This window comes from Bos taurus, chromosome 7, assembly GCF_002263795.3.
Source record: "Bos taurus isolate L1 Dominette 01449 registration number 42190680 breed Hereford chromosome 7, ARS-UCD2.0, whole genome shotgun sequence".
Taxonomy (NCBI): domain Eukaryota; kingdom Metazoa; phylum Chordata; class Mammalia; order Artiodactyla; family Bovidae; genus Bos; species Bos taurus.
The window spans coordinates 18,373,667-18,389,764 of NC_037334.1; the positions used below are offsets into that span (position 1 = coordinate 18,373,667).

General features: G+C 53.4%; 1 protein-coding gene across 6 annotated transcripts in view; it reads left to right on the forward strand.

Moving 5' to 3' along the window:
- RFX2 (regulatory factor X2) overlaps positions 1–16,098 on the forward strand; it is a 92,946-nt gene that overhangs the window by 68,428 nt on the left and 8,420 nt on the right. For 5 of the 6 annotated variants that reach the window (NM_001102172.1, XM_024994391.2, XM_024994396.2 and 2 more), the window contains 9 exon segments: positions 3,269–3,343; positions 8,185–8,366; positions 9,564–9,683; positions 11,786–11,901; positions 12,776–12,894; positions 13,184–13,293; positions 13,558–13,712; positions 14,742–14,839; positions 15,801–15,950. In NM_001102172.1, the coding sequence (NP_001095642.1) occupies positions 3,269–3,343; positions 8,185–8,366; positions 9,564–9,683; positions 11,786–11,901; positions 12,776–12,894; positions 13,184–13,293; positions 13,558–13,712; positions 14,742–14,839; positions 15,801–15,950 (1,125 nt within the window). 6 annotated transcript variants of the gene reach the window in all.

The window sequence follows — 16,098 nt, forward strand, 5'->3', positions numbered from 1 at the left end:
ATTGAGGTAAATTTCACAGAACATAAAAATGCACCATTTTAATTATGTAAAAGGGTACAAACCAGTGGCATTTGGTACATTTTCACAATGTTGTGTAACCATTACCCTATCGAGTTCCAGAACATTCTCATCACCCTGTACCAGTTAGGAGTCACCCTCCCCCCCACCCCATTCCTTCCCCCTCCAGCCCCCGGCAACTAAACTGATCTGCCTTCTGTCTCCATGGATTCACCTGTTCTGGACAAATGAACGCCTCCCAGTGAACCCCTCCCACTAGAACCCCTCCCACGTGGCCTTTTGTGTCTGGCCTCTTGCACTGAGCATCATATTTTCAAGGCTCAGCCACATTGTAACATGTGTCAGTGCTTCACTCCTCTGGGGGTGTGAATAATATTCTCTTGTACGTGTGGACCATCTCTTGTTTATCCATTCATCCGTGACTGACCTTTGCATTTTTCTGCTTTCTTGTCATTATGAATAACACTACTATGGACAAGTTTTTGTTAGAACACCTGTTTTCAATTACCTTGGGTCTAATGGCATTGCTGGGTCATGTGGCTTAACCGACTTTATGTTTAACAAATGTCTACCACAGTGGCTGAACCATTTTGCATTCCCACCAGCAATGGACAAGGGTTCCCAATTCCTCCCCATCCTTGCCAACACTTGTCATTAATATTTTTCTTATTTCTTTTACTAACCAACCTCGTGGGTATAAAGTGGTACCTCATTGTGGTTTGGTTTGTATTTCCCTAATGACTAATGAGGTTGAGCATCTTTTTAATGTGCTTATTGGAGACATATCTATTCTAGACTTTTGCCCATTTTCTAATCAGGTCATTTTGTCATTTTGGTTTTGAGTTGTGAGAGTTCTTTATAATATTCTGGATATAGGCCCTGATTAGAGATATGATTTGCAAATATGTTCCTCCATTCCGTGGGTTGTCTTTTCACTGTCTTGATAGTGTTCTTCAATGTACAAAAGTTTTTAATTTTGATGAAATCCAATTTATCTTTTAAACATTTTTTACCTTTTTTTAAATTTTACTTTTGGTGTCGTTTCTAAGAATCAATTCCCAAATCCAAGGTCATGGAAATAACCTTATTTTACATGATTACTTCAGGTTTTCCTCTAGGGATTTTGCTGTTTTAGCTCTTACATGCAGTTCTTTGGCCCATTTTGAATTGATTTTGGTATATGCTGTGAGGTGAGGTCCCTCTTCATTCCTTTGCACGAGGCTGTCTATTTATCCCACCACCATTTGTTGAAAAGTGTCTTCTTTCTCCACTGACTGGTCTGAACACCCTTGTTGAAAGTCAGTTGACCCCGGATGCATGGGTTTCTTTCTGGACTCTCAATCCCATCCCACTGTTCTCTGTGTCTGTCCTATGCTGGTCCTGCACTGCTTTGGTTACTGACTTTGTAATCAGTTTTGAAATGAGGACTTGTGAGACTTCCAACTTGGTACTTCTTTTTCAAGATTGTTTTGATACTTGGGGTCCCCTGCAATGCCATATGAATTTTAAGATCAGCTTATCAATTTGAGAAGGCACCTGGAAGCTGTGTAGAGAATTTTGATAGAGATTGCATTGCGCCTATAGATCAGTTAGGAGAGTATTACCCTCTTAATAGTAAGTCTTCCAGTCCATGAACATAGGCTGTCTTTGTTTGTTCTGATCATCTTTAAGTTCTTGAAATGTTTCATGGCTTTTTCAGTGTACAATTATTTCACCTCCTTGGTGAAACATATTTTATTCTAGGTATTTTATTCTCTTTGATACTGTTTCAAATAGGACTGTTTTCCTCATTTCATTTTCATATCATTCATTGTTTAAAATAATTGATTTTTGTATATGCATCTTGTATCTTGCAACTCTGGTGCTTATAGTTTTTTTTTGTGGATCCTTCAGAATTTTCCATATTTAAGATCATGCTATCTGAAAATGGAGGTAGTTTTGCTTCTTCCTCTTCCATGTGGATGCCTTTTATTTCCTATTTATTTCCTATTTCCTTTTACTCCTATGGCCCTGGCTAGAACTTCCAGTACAATGTCACATAGCAGTGGTGAGAATGGACATTCTCAGCCATGGTCAGAAGAGGCGGTGGGTGAAGCAGAAGCCCCTCGTTCCTGAACACGGCTCCAGGAACTGGTCCACCCGTACCTTCTGAATGCGCTGGGCTTTACAGAAGCATCTCTGTGGTCTTTGCCTCCCCTGGGTCCTGAAGGGTCATTTCTTCCAGCAGAGCTCACATTTGCATTTTCCATGAAAGAGTTGGGCTCAGGGGCTTCCCTGGTGGTCCAATGATTAACAGTCTACCTTGCAAGGCAGGGGACACCGGTTCAATCCCTGGTCCAGGAAGATCCCATATGCCTCGCGGCAACTAAGCCTGTATACCACAATTAGAGAGTAGCCCCTGCTCTCCGTAACTAGAGAAAGCCTGCACACAGTGACAAAGACCCAGTGCAACCAAAATTAAAATTAAATTTAAAAAAAAAAAAAGAGTTGGGCTCAGATGTGATGGTTGCCACACATGACCAGGTGTCTCTTCCTTTGCAGAGACCTGCTGTGGCCCCTCAGCCCTCACCTCTGAGGCCTGAGATTCTATCTCAGAAGCCCTCTCCCAGGAAGGGCCCCCTTGTGAACTGCACATGACTGCCCGCCACTCAGTCCCATCTCTGTGGCCCCGGGAACCCGTGCCCCGCAATGGCAGGGCTGGGGTCATGGCCTCTTGGTGTTCTCCCAAAGCCTGCAGCCAGGAGACCCTGGGCATTGCAACATGACAGGCTGACCTGGAAACCAGCACCACAATCTGTCCCCACCGTCAGTGGTCCTCTGAGTCTCCCAGCGCACGTGACGGGTGTGGGGAGCAGCAGCGTCAGAATTATGCTGACTTCGCTTAAACTTGAACTTACACAGCCACTAAGTCTTCCTGTTGTGCATGCTCACATCCAGACTTGTTAAAACTTGGCTGCCCATGTAGACCGGCCCGTATAGACGGGAGGACCCCACCTGCTGCTGGTGTCTGACGGGCTCTGGGTGCCTTTGCATGTGATGAAGTAACACTCCGGGCCAAGGCTTCACTACCCCCTCACAATCCATCCCTCACCTAACCCGCCCCCTGCCTGTGTCCAGCCTGGTTTCTATTCCATAGGCACGCGGATCTTTGTTTGGATATTAATACAAACAAATCTTGGCTGATGCTAACTATCTGATTTCCTTTTTTTTTTTTTCCATTTTCTTTTGTTTCTGCGCACATTTTCTTTAGCTTGAAATGGCGATTGAAAACCTCCAAAAAAGCGAAGGGATCACCTCTCACAAAAGCGGTTTACTCAACAGCCATGTAAGTGTGCGTCGACCTGCTGGTCTGCCCTGCTCTGCCTGTCAACTACATAGGCATTTTAAAATCAAACAGGGCGTTTCCTGGTGGCCATGACCACAGGTTCAATCCCTGATCCCAGAACTGAGATCTGGCAAGCTGTGCAGTGAGACCAAAAAAAGAAAACAATGAGTTGACACCTTTAAAGTGCCAAAAAGGGGAAGGGGGGAAGCCAACCTAGAATTCAGCAAAAATATCCTTCTACAGCTAAAGGAAATCAAGATGAACTCTTCCTTTGTGAGAGGAGAATAACAGCGCCTCCCTCCTGGTGGGACAGGGATTAAACTGCTTAGTGTACCTAATACCTAACATCCTGCCCACCTGGCCTGGCAGAGGATAGCATTGTAATAAATTCATACTCAAACAAGCACCACCAAAAAATGACACCGGATTTTATGGGGGCTGCCATAAAGGTTCTTGGCTAATTCTGTGATTAGCTCTTTAAAAAAAAAAAAAAAAAAAACTGGTAATTTGAAGGACTTCCCTGGCCGTCCAGTGGCTAAGGCTCCCAATGCGTCATGGGTTCAATCCCTGGTCAGGGAAATAGATCTGACACAGTGTGGCCAAAAAAAAAAAAAAAAAAAAGGTAATTTGAGAAAGGGCAAATCAACTAAATCCTACTGATTTTAGCTGCCTAAGCCCCTTCTCTGATGGGAACACTGTCATCACAGGTTTCAGGCCAGGATAGCAAAAGTGGCCTTGCCTCCTACTGGTTTTTCGGGGCAGGATGGGGGCAGGAAGGGCTGACAGTGCAGAGGCTCAGCTTCCAGGGACAGTTGAGGACGGAAAGCACCATTCTTCCCCAAACTCCTCCCTGTTCCCTTTACCTAAACTCTGAATTCAGCTTTAACATAACTGGAAATTGGTTCAGCATTCTGAAGAAGGGACAGGTGGCAGCAGTCAGAACGTGCTTTTGGCATCTTTTCTCTGGCACTTGGCTTGGGATTGGACGTTCCTTGGAGAATTAAAACATCAAAGAGAAGAAATCCCCATTAGTCAAACCCAACTCCAAATGTGACCCCAGGAAGACTTTTATACTGGCTGAAGTTCAAAGTGAACTGTTCGGGCCGGCGGGGGTGGGGGGGTGGGTTTGTGGAGCGGCAGGGCACAGGCGTGGCCAGCGACTGCAGCCCCCAAGCTGAACCTCAGAGGAAAAGCAACCTTAGACTCCAAGCAGAGCGAGTAGAAAGTCGTCAGGACACATTCTCCGCTCTGGGATCAGGGCTCTTCAGCTCTGGAGCCAACAGCGCAGCAGCGGCACCTCCTGCGAGGCCCAGAGCTCGGAGAGGCACAAGGAAGGAAGGGTGGGCGTGGCCCGGGCGGGGGGCGTGGCCGCGGGAAATCTACATAGTCTATGCGAAACGCAGGCGCAGTTGTCTTTGGCCGCAGGGCTGCCTCTGACTTTCTGACACTTCTCCTCTGGAAGGTGGGCTTGCCTTGGCTGCTTCCCCCAAACTAGCATCCATTCCTGAGTTTAAACTCCGAGCAGGAAGAACCTCTCTGAGTCCGTTTGCTCCCTGCTGGCTTGTTGAGTCGTTTTCTTCCATCGGGAGCTTGAGAAGTAGGATCTGGGGCTTGGTAACTCAAAGAGGAGAGGAATAAGGTCTCTGGAAAGAGTGACCCTCGTGCGCTCACTGGTGGAAAACCTCCAGGAGGTTGTCTGGGCCGGGAGAACGAGGAGAGAGCTGGGGTGTGGCCTGGCGGCCGGCGGCTGTGTGTCCTGCAGAGAGAGCCCTTCGTGGTCCTCCCCGACCATGCTCACTGGAGACAGTTGACATGGGCGCCACCGACCGAAGTCCCCATACCCAGGCAGACGAGCCTGGTGCGGGGCAGCGAGATGCCCGGACCCTGGGAAGGCTGGCCTGTGCTTTCTAGACCCATTCTGATGTCAGGGTCACCTGAGCTCCCCAGGCTGCCCTGGGGGCTCGGACAAGGCGGGGTGTGGGTTGAAGGGAACTTCTGGCCTGGTGTGGGAGCCCCTGAGAGAGAAAGTGGGCCCCAAGGCATCTCTGAAATGGAGGAGTGGTAATTTGGTGGCAGGAAACGAAGAACAGCTGTTTTGGAGGAAGGAGGCTTTGGGGATGGAGACACCGTAGCCGGCTAGGGTGTCTGCGGCCCCTGGGTGCATCCACACTAGCCAGGCACACACCACCCCCCAGGGCTGCCCCTCTGCTGTCCCCCGATCTGTCTGGAGAAGGCCCCCGTCGTGGGTCCCTGCAGAAGTGACCTTGGCCTACTGCATAATCTACCATTCCTCCCCTGGGAGAAGGACCTGCTTTTAGATGAATCATTCAGATTATATGACTTTGTTTTTTTAATCAAGAAACGCATATCTTAAAAAATGATTTAGCCTTCAGTAGTGGCACCGTGCGGAGAAGGCAGTGGCAACCCACTCCAGTACTCTTGCCTGGAAAATCCCACGGACAGAGGGGCCTGGTGGGCTGCAGTTCTTGGGGTCGCTAGGAGTTGGATACGACTGAGCGACTTCACTTTCACTTTTCACTTTCATGCATTGGAGAAGGAACTGGCAACCCACTCCAGTGTTCTTGCCTGGAGAATCCCAGGGACGGGGGAGCCTGGTGGGCTGCCGTCTATGGGGTCGCAGAGTCCGACACGACTGAAGCGACTTAGCAGCAGCAGCAGTAGCATCGTGACAGAGCCATGCCCTGCAATCTGGGGTGGGGCTGGGCTGGAACTGGCAGCTCTGGGGGCTGGTCCTCTGCCCAGAAGCTGCTACAGATCATGTGACAAATGCTTCCAGTGGTGATCGAGGTTGGACTGCTGTGTTTTGGAGTCTCTGAAACCCCCTCGCTGCTCCCCTCAGCTGCATCCTCAAGTGTCCAAGGTGCCTTCCTGCCTGGAGGAGCAGCACCACGCAGGTATTAAGGGCTGGACCCCAAACCCCACCCCAAGCCCACAACTCCCTCGCCTCCTGCCATCTTCCCAGCTCACCTAGGACAGCGAGGTCCTGCTGGGGGCTCTACCTTGCCTCCCCCCTCCAGCTGCAGCCACACCCAATGCTCCAGGAGTGCATGTTCAGAACCACCCAGAGTCAGACTGCTCCTCCCACCCCTCCCACTATGGCCACAGCCTCTCACCCCACCCCCAGCCCCCAAATCTCCCTGACACTGTAGCAGCCACCTGCTAGCCAGCTCTTGCTCAGCTTTCAGGCCCTTCTCATGGCAGCTGCCAGAGTGGTCCTGCTAAAAACCTGGATCAGGCCCCTCCCTTCCTATGCGCACAGACCTCCAGGGCTCCCACCTCCTTGGAGTAAAAACCCGAGGCCTCCCCGTGGCCCAGAAGGCCCTGCACGACCTGCCCCACCCCCTTCCTGCCCTCCCTTTCTCCCTCTCTCCCCCTTACTCACTCTGCTTCAGCCACATGGACCTCCCTACTGTTCCTCCAACACACCAGGCACAGTCGTGCCCCAGGGCCTTTGCATATGCTGTACCCTCTGCGTGGGACACCTTCCCTCAACTCACTCCCTCAGCTCCTCCCCACTGCCCCATCCCTGGAGCTCCCAGCTCCCTCTCCTGGATTTTCCTCATAACAGCACCGGCTCTCATTCTGGGCATTTTACTTATTTTTTGTGGGTCAGTCCTCCAGCAAGAATGAGCAGTGGATAGATGGACAGATGCAAAGCTGAATTATATGAACAGAGTGAGGGTGGCTCAGGAGCCACAGTCAGGAGCATTTGCTCCCAAGAATGGGAAAAATACCCTGAAGGACAGAGGCGTTGGGTGGGTGGGCAAGTCTGATCATCGAGCCCCCGCCCCCTATTTATAGGTTAGGAGCACATGTGTTCAGGGGTCCTGTGCCACCAGGGAGCCCAGAGCCAGCGGGAGTGTTGGGTTCTGTGGCTTCCCTCATTAAAAAAGGGATTTGACCGTATCATCAAGAGTGCAATCCAGACAGATCACAAGTGTGGCTAAAAACGTACTCTTTCCTGGAAAAGATTCTCTTTATTTTATTTGCTACTGACATAGAAATCATGCGAATATCGGCAGAGAAAATGGCGCAGAATCACCCAGAACCAAAAGGTGATCCTGTCACCCTCTCACTGTGCTTGCGTGAAGGTGCTGGGACCCCAGCGGTGGGTTTGCCGTGGGTGAGGCAGAGCTGTGTAGGGAGGAAACTGGGCCTCCTGGTCGTGTAGTGTCGCTGACGAGTGATGCTCAGCGGGTGGGGATGACGCCAGGTCGCGGCATCCGGCAGTGCGCCTGCATAGACCCCGGTGCTTGCTCAGGCGGTACGTGAGGCTCTGCCTTCACAGAGCCTGTAGACCATCCCCCAACCTGAGCACAAATCTTGGCCATTTGTCTTCCTCTCTCTCTCTCTCTCTCTCTGTCTCTCTCTCTCTCTCTGTCTCTCTCTCTCTCTGGGTTGTGAGTACAGGAACATTGGTGATGTTCCCTTACCCTGGGCGCCGTGCTGACGGACCGTTGAGCTCGCCTTCATCCGTCTTTCTCTTGGCATCAGATGATCTCTGTCCCCATGGGTTTAGGAAACGTTTGGTGTGCGGGACCTGGGGGGCTTTCATTGATGATGAAGACAGACCCTAAGGTCTCCATCTCGTTCAGGTTTTTATAAATTAAGACAGGGAACCTGAAAGTCTGGCTAGAAATGGAGGGAATAAACAAATGAGTAAACAGAAGCTACTGATTAATGAGTGTGCCCAGGACTCTTGACCCCGAATTGGTGACAGTAGCCGTGAGTCTCCCGGTCATGTTCGGGGTGGGCCAGCATGTGACGTGTGATGGTCCCGGTGGGTCCACGTCAGCATCAGGCATGTCTTCTCCATCCAGCTGCAGTGGCTCCTGGATAATTACGAGACCGCGGAGGGTGTGAGTCTCCCCAGAAGTTCACTCTACAACCACTACCTACGGCACTGTCAGGAGCACAAGCTGGACCCGGTGAACGCTGCCTCCTTTGGGAAGCTAATCCGCTCCGTGTTCATGGGTCTGCGGACGCGGCGGCTGGGCACCAGGTGGGTCCCTGGGGGAGGCTGGCAGCCCCTGACCTGCCTGCCCACCCCCTGCCCTTATCCAGACACCCAGCTTTCAGAGAATGCGAGGCACCCTCCTCTCCACGCCTCCTGATGTCCACAGCTCCAGGTGCCCCTGGACTTGGTCCGAATGGGCAGCAGCCAGACCACCCCCAGTGGGGAGGGGCAGTGGTCACTCATCTCCTAGGGACAGGACACAGGCTTCCCCTCAGCTCTCTCTCTTTATTTGAAATTTTTCATGGTAACCAACTTTTTAAACAGCAGCCTCCAGGTTGTCTAGCAGAGTGGGATTCACCGTGTCTTGATGCTTTTTGCTGAGCCTGGACTGGCCCACTGAGGGCTGCCCTTGGGTGAGAGCAGCCAGGGACTGTCATGAGCAGGAAACTTACCCCACAAGAGCAATCAGGTCCTCCTGCTAGAAAAAGACAGCCATGCTATGCTCAGAGCAGGGGCTTGGCCCATGTGTGAGGCCACCCTGCATGGCCGTGGCCTCTGGCCTGCCAGGTTAGGTAAAGGAGCATGCATGTGGGTATCAGGGTTCACCTGCACCCTCTGTGAAACTGGCATCCTGGGGAGTTCTCTGCCACCTTGGGATCCTTGACAGAGGAGATTCTTACAAACTATGAATGGATGGGGGAGGAGGGGCAGCTGGGCCCTGGTTTCAGGGGCATGACCACCACTGCCCTGGGCCTTTCCAGAAGGCTTCCGGGCCCTCCACCTTCCCAGGGTCCTGGATGCTGCCTCAAGACTGGGGCTCAGTCCCTGCTCTCCACCTCTCAGCACTGGTTCCACTCACACTTCCTGTGGGAGAGGCCCAGACTCCACCTACTTGCCCATGTTTCCAGCTCAGGAGACATGGCAGCACAGGAAGCAGGGTGTCTGCAAGGCCGCGTGTCTGTTCTCCCTTCCTAGGAGTCCCTTCTGACCTGTCTTCTTAAAGAAATCGTTCAAAACCCTTTGATCATCATTTCCCCCATAATAAACTAAGGTAGAATCTCCCAGAGAGCAAAGTCTACAGAATTTCCTGAACTTCTCTGACCACGGACTGGTCTGTGAACACTCCCCACACGGTCCAGGGAACATGGGCCCCGAGAGCCCAGGGAGGCGACCGGGACAGAGCCCCGGTCTCGCAGTTCAGGACCCCAGCAAAGAGAGCTGACCCAGATGTTCGGTTCCCAGGGGCAACTCCAAGTACCATTACTACGGGATCCGCCTGAAGCCAGACTCGCCCCTGAACCGGCTGCAGGAGGACACGCAGTACATGGCCATGCGGCAGCAGCCGGTGCATCAGAAGCCCAGGTGGGTGAGCTGCCTCAGGCCAGCTGAGGACCAGCCGGCCAGCCTGCGAGTTTTCACTGGGGGGAATGGAGGGAGGGGGTTTCTGGGCCATTGACCACATCCTGGAGGTGGATGAAGGTCAGCCTTTCACTTCCACTCGGCATGGAGTGAGGCCAGCAGGACACCTCCGATGCCGGGCCTCTGTTATGGTCGGTGAACCCACACAGATCTATCTTTGTCACGCTGGGTCCACAGCTGACGTTAGGGTTCACTCTTTGTGCGTACATTCTGTGAGTTTGGACAGAGCTGTAATGACATGTACCCACCATCATAGGACCATACAGAATAGTTTCACTGCCCCGAAGACTCGCCCCGCTCCTCCTGTTGCACTCCTCCCCGTCCGCCTCCAGTAAGCGCTGCTCTTTGTTTTACTTGCTCCCATTTTTGCCTTTTGCATAGTGCCGTAGAGTTAGAATCACAATCTTGCATTTTTCCTCCCTGTCTACAAAGAAAGAAAGAACATTGAACACAGCCCCAGAAGCAGGAAAAAGAGGCTTGTGCACTGAAGCCGCTGCTTCTTCCTGACCTTTGGGTCTGATGGCTGGAAAGGCCTGGTCATTTTCGGGAATGTTCTCTGTGCCTCACACACCTACTCGCCTTTTAAAGCAGGAATCAGCACAGTTTTTCTGTAAAGGGACAGAGAGCACATACCCCCGGCTTTGCAGGCAGACGCTGTCTATGGGGTGTCTTCAGCTCTGCCTGTGTAGCACGAAAGTCATTACACACCAGGCGTGAAGGCACAGGTGTGGCCAGGTGGGAGTCAAACTATATTTCAAAGCAGGTGGCAGAAATGGCCCTCTCACCACCCTAGTTGGAGATACCTGGTTCAGGGCCCCACTGGAATGTCACCTCCCTGGCCCCTTCCAGTCACCCCTCTGCCCCGCTGTGTCCCAAGCCCCTTTCCAGAGTCTACTCAGCTCCAGGGCAGGGGTGCACCCCACTCACCTCCACTTGGCACCTTCGTGCCTTCATTGAGCTGCATGGCTGACACCCCATTTTAGCTGCTTAAGGGGTCCCGGTGACTCCAAACTACATGGCCAATTACAGGAATTGGAGGTCACAGGAGGGAGTCTGCAGTGTTCTCTGGAACCAGCAGTTCCTCCTCTTCCTGGTTTTCCCCAGAAAAGGGGTCCAGCTTCCTTTGTGGGGCTCAGGCCCCTGAGAGCTCCTGGAGGATTTTGGTGCATGTTTCACGGCGACAGGCTTGTGCCATTGGCAGGGGGAGCCCATCTCCCAGTCAGGAGGGCCACGCACATCTGAGCCACGTCCTCCCACCTCCCAGCGAGCCTGGCCCCATGTCCCACAAGAAAAGGAACTCCTCCTTCAAGCTGGATCCCCCTTGTCCATCTGGGCTCCAGACAGGTACCCCAGGAAGCCCGTCTCTGTTAGTTGCTCAGTTTGCTGCCTAGACAGGCTGTCCACTGCTTTCTGGCTGAGGGCAAAACAAAGTCTCAGAATTTGCTTTGAGACCATATAATAGACGTTTGGGAGCCTATGTAAAGAAGTTCACTGTCTTCTAAGAGAGGATTATTAGAATATATACACATAAAAGCAACAGATGATGGACGAACTAATGTGGTCCAATCACATGGTGGAGTATTATGCAGCCCTAAAAGGGAGGGGATTCTGAGCCCTGATACAGCATTGGTGAACCCTGAGGACATGACGCTCAGGAAGAGAAGCCAGACACAGAAGGACAAACACTGTCTTTTCCACCCGCAGGAGGTCCCTAGAGTCAGATCCACAGAGACAGGCAGTAGACAGGGCCAGAGGCTGGGGGAGGGGATGGGGAGTGAGTGTTTAAATGAGACAGAGTTTCAGTCTGAGGAGATGAGAAAGTTCTGGAGATGGATAGTGGGGATGGTTGCCCAACAGTGTGAATGGACTTAATGCTGCTGAGCTGTGCACTTGAAAGTGGTCCCAATGGTAAATTTTGTGTGTTCTATTTGACCACAAGTTTTTAAAAATTACACACCCTCCCAAAACCAAATCCTGTCCAGTCCTCCAGCCCCTTCTGGGGAGTGCCATTAGGGCCTCATGGTGGCTCACGTGTTCCCTGCCAGGTACCGGCCAGCCCAGAAGACGGACAGCCTTGGGGAGAGTGGCTCGCATAGCAGCCTGCACAGCACGCCCGAGCAGGCTATGGCTGCCCAGAGCCAGCACCACCAGCAGTACATCGGTGAGACACACCCCCAACCCCTGCCTCCACCCCCACCCCACCCCCACCCCGGCACAGGGCCCGGAGCCACTCAGCACCTCTGGGGTGGGTTTCGGCACCAGCAGCATCTAAAGGGCTACTTCAGACAGCTTTCTTTCCTGCCACCTTTTCAAATTCGAGTAGACCTTCTTTGTGGAATTGCTGAGGTTTTTGAATTATCAGCATGTGCCTCCCATATTAATGGATATTAATCCCTCCAAAATGGAGTAAAGTGACCATCAGAAAAAAATAAATAAAATGAAATACCCATCGGAAAGAAGACTAGATGTACTTTGAGTCTGACCCCTCTGAGCCTGGCCCCTCCTGGGGGCCCCGACACAGGGCAGCCTGGCCCTCTTCCCTGGGAGGGTCCCTCCCCAGCCCAGTCACTACTCCGGAGCAACAAGAAAGCGTCTTGACTCAGCCCACTTCCCAGGGCAGCCGCAGGAGGTGCACACACACGGGGTGCTCTGTGCACTTCAGTGTATGTTTGAGCCCCAACAGAACCCTCCCGAGTGAGGGCCCCCTGGAGAGGCTCTCACCCCACACACTGGCCGCCCCCTTGCTGGTGGGAGTGGAGAGCCTGCTGTGTGCTAGGCCCCCTGCCCTCCTTTGTGTGTGTGTGTGTGGTGTGCATGCATACTTAACATCACCAGGAGCTGACAAAGTCGTCCCCACCCTGAATCTGAGAAAACCGAAGCTTAAAGGTTGTGTGGCGGAGAGGGGAGCCAGGACTCCATCCTTGGGGCTGCGGTGGGGCCACTAGCACATCCCAGCAGTGTCCCCAGCCTGCTGGCCTGCCGGCAGCTCCTGCACGCCATCCTCGGCCCTGCTGACCCCCACCTTCCTCCCCCAGATGTGTCCCACGTCTTCCCCGAGTTCCCGGCACCCGACCTGGGTAGCGTCCTGCTGCAGGAGAGCATCACGCTGCACGACGTCAAGGCCCTCCAGCTGGCCTACCGGCGGCACTGCGAGGTGACTGCCCCAAGCCCGGCCCCGGGGCTCCAGTGGGAGCCTCGCTCAGCTGCACGGGGCCAGCGCCAGAGTATCCCTGGGTGTCCCTGGTGGGCGACAGGGAGCAGACAGCACCAGCCTCCCTCCCTGTGGCCGAGGAGTAGATGGACTCTCCCTTTGTTCACCCCATCCCTTCTCATGGTCTCTCTGGGTTTGGAAAGACCCCACTGCAGCCCGGCTCCTTGCCAGTGTGTTCTGACGACAGACACCTGCACACATGGATGTGTTTAACCAGTGCGTTTACTCCTAGGCCACTTTAGACGTCGTCATGAACCTCCAGTTCCACTATATTGAGAAGCTGTGGCTCTCCTTCTGGAATTCTAAATCCTCTAGCGATGGTCCCACCTCTCTACCCGCCAGGTACTGCCTGCCCCTCGGCCCCCAGATGTGGCCTTCTTCAGCGGCCCGGGTTTACCCTGCAGACCACCCTCAGACACATGCTCTAGCTTTCCAAGAACTGGCGCTCAGACACCCTCGTGCGCGTTTGGTCTCAGGGTGACCACGGGACGGGGAGCTGGCATGCACCGGGCAGTCCTGCAGCCTCACCCGGCTCATCTATCCCAGAAGAGCCGCCCCTGAGCCGACGGCTGACCTGTGTTCCCTGGTGTCCCCCGTCCCCTGCAGTGACGAGGAACCAGAAGGCGCCGTCCTCCCCAAGGACAAGCTGGTGTCTCTGTGCAAGTGCGACCCCGTCCTCCGGTGGATGAGGACCTGCGACCATATCCTGTACCAGGCGCTGGTGGAGATCCTTATTCCGGACGTGCTTCGGCCCGTGCCTAGTGAGCGCCCTGCCCTGACACCCAGTGAACGCTCCACCCCTTCCTGGCCCCGCCCCCGCGAGCGCCCAGTGAGCGCCCGCCCCGCCCCTTCTTGGCCCGCCCCCACCGCGCCCCCACTCATCTGGTCCGATTGATACTCTGGGGACCATCCCAGGGGTCTGTCCCCACTCGCCCCGTGGCTTCCGGAGGCGCTGACACGCCCACCACTAGGAGGCGCCCGCCTGCTGGCCCCCTTCCTAGGAGTTCTTCCTGGGGCTCTCAGGCCCCTGAGGGTGGGGTCCCCACCCCGTGAGAGTGAGGGGGCCAGGCTCTGAGCCTCACTTCCCCAAGGCCTCTCTGTAAACACCCCTGTCTGTTAGCGCTGGGGAACCTCCGTCTTTTTGATAAGCTGGCCTGTGCTTTTTATGCCAGTAAAAGGAAAATAGCAAAATCATTGCCCTTGTCCTTTGGCCTTGCCTTCCTGGAAACTGTTCAGTGCAGTGTTCTTTTAGAGTCTCTGTGTTAAGGTTTGAAATTGAGGTATCTTTCTTTTTATAACACTGGGATTTTTTTTTGGTTTTTCAAAAAAAAAAGTGTTTCATTTATTGCAAGCTGTCTCAAATTTGGAAGTCTGTAGAATACATTTACATACATTTGTATGTATCAGGGGCTCTCCCCCTCAGCACTGTGGGGTGTGGAGCAGCGTCCCCTACCCACTGGCCGCCAGGAGCCCCCTGGTCATGGTAGCCACAGATGTACCCAGACATGGTCTTTTGTCATCTGGGGCGGGGTCACTGGGGTGAGAACCGCCAGTGTAGACATAGATAAGCAGAGATGAGCGATGCAGGGCTGGCACTGGTGTCAGGGTCCACTCAGTGTTCCTACTCAGTGGCTCCCTCATAAGAGCCCCAAATCCTCAATCTCTTCTCGTCTGTGTTGCTTGTTCTCGGTGGGGGTGATTTCCACGGCGTGTGCATCTCTTGCACTTGAGCTGATTCTGACGGAGGAGGCTGCCTTTCTCACAACTAATACCATGGCTTGTGTCCCCAGGTACCCTGACACAAGCCATCCGCAACTTTGCCAAAAGCTTGGAAGGCTGGTTGACCAATGCCATGAGCGACTTCCCACAGCAGGTCATCCAGACCAAGGTAATGGTCAGGGTCTGGGCTTCCAGACCACACCGGTCACCCCGGGAGCACCTTGTGCTGTGAAGGGAGGGGACTCCTCTCTGTCCTGGGGGAACTTGAGGCCCCTGGGCTCCAGAGAAAGCAGGCTTCTCCCGAGTGTCCTAAGGATAAGGGGTCCTCCCTGAAGGGCCAGGGATGCCTCTGCTGGAGGGTGGGTGCTGGCAGTTGTCTTTGTTGGGAGACTTTTGGACTGAATTGGAACAAGTTGAATATCTCTCTGCTCACTGTAGGAGGGGGATTCAATCTCTTTGTGGTCGCCCTTTTTGCTATAGCCTTGACCACAGATGAGACTGTAGAATGTGGAGACGAGGCCTCCTTGTAGAGAAGAGGTGGTCACGTTCCTATCTCAAACGTTCCTACAGCCTCGCACAGGTGGGGCTAGATATGGGCATCTGGTCTGCCTGTCCCACCCTCAACCTGGAATTATCCCTGAGGCCAGTGAGTCTCAAACTTCAGGATGTACAGGAATTGCCTGGGAAGCTGTTAAAAATTGCAGATTTCAGTAATTCCCTGGAGTCCAGTGGTTAGGACTTTGCAGTCTCATTGCTGAGGACCCAGTTGCAGTCCCTGGTAGGGGAACTAAGATCCCACAAGCCACATGGTGTGGCAAAAAAATAATAATTAAAATGCTTTGAAAATAAAATTGAAGATTTCCATGCCACACTACCAGAGTGTCTGGTCCAGTGGCGCCCTGGAATCAGTATTTTTAACCATCCAACCCAGAGAGCTGCCGCCCTGAATTCTGCCTCACCTGTGCTCGGCACCCACGATAGATGCCACTCGATGCGTGTCCCTCATTGATCTTCAGTTTTGGGGTCTTTGAGCCTGTCCAGAGTGTGGGTCCCTGCTGGACCCACCCTTCCCACCCCTCCTCCTGCACTCTCCCTGAGCAGACACAGGCTCACCCGGGCCTCCTCCCCAGGTCGGTGTGGTGAGTGCCTTTGCGCAGACCCTGCGGAGGTACACGTCCCTCAACCATCTGGCGCAGGCGGCCAGGGCAGTGCTGCAGAACACCTCCCAGATCAACCAGATGCTCAGCGACCTCAACCGCGTGGACTTTGCCAATGTGCAGGTGACTTCTCCCACATGCAGGTGACTTCTCCCAGGCACCTCCCCCACCAGAGGCAGGCACGGGAACCCACTGGCTGAGCTCCCACCCGCTAGAAAAATGCAGAGACCCACCAAACTTAGCCCACAGCAAACCGGGCACCTCACCGGGG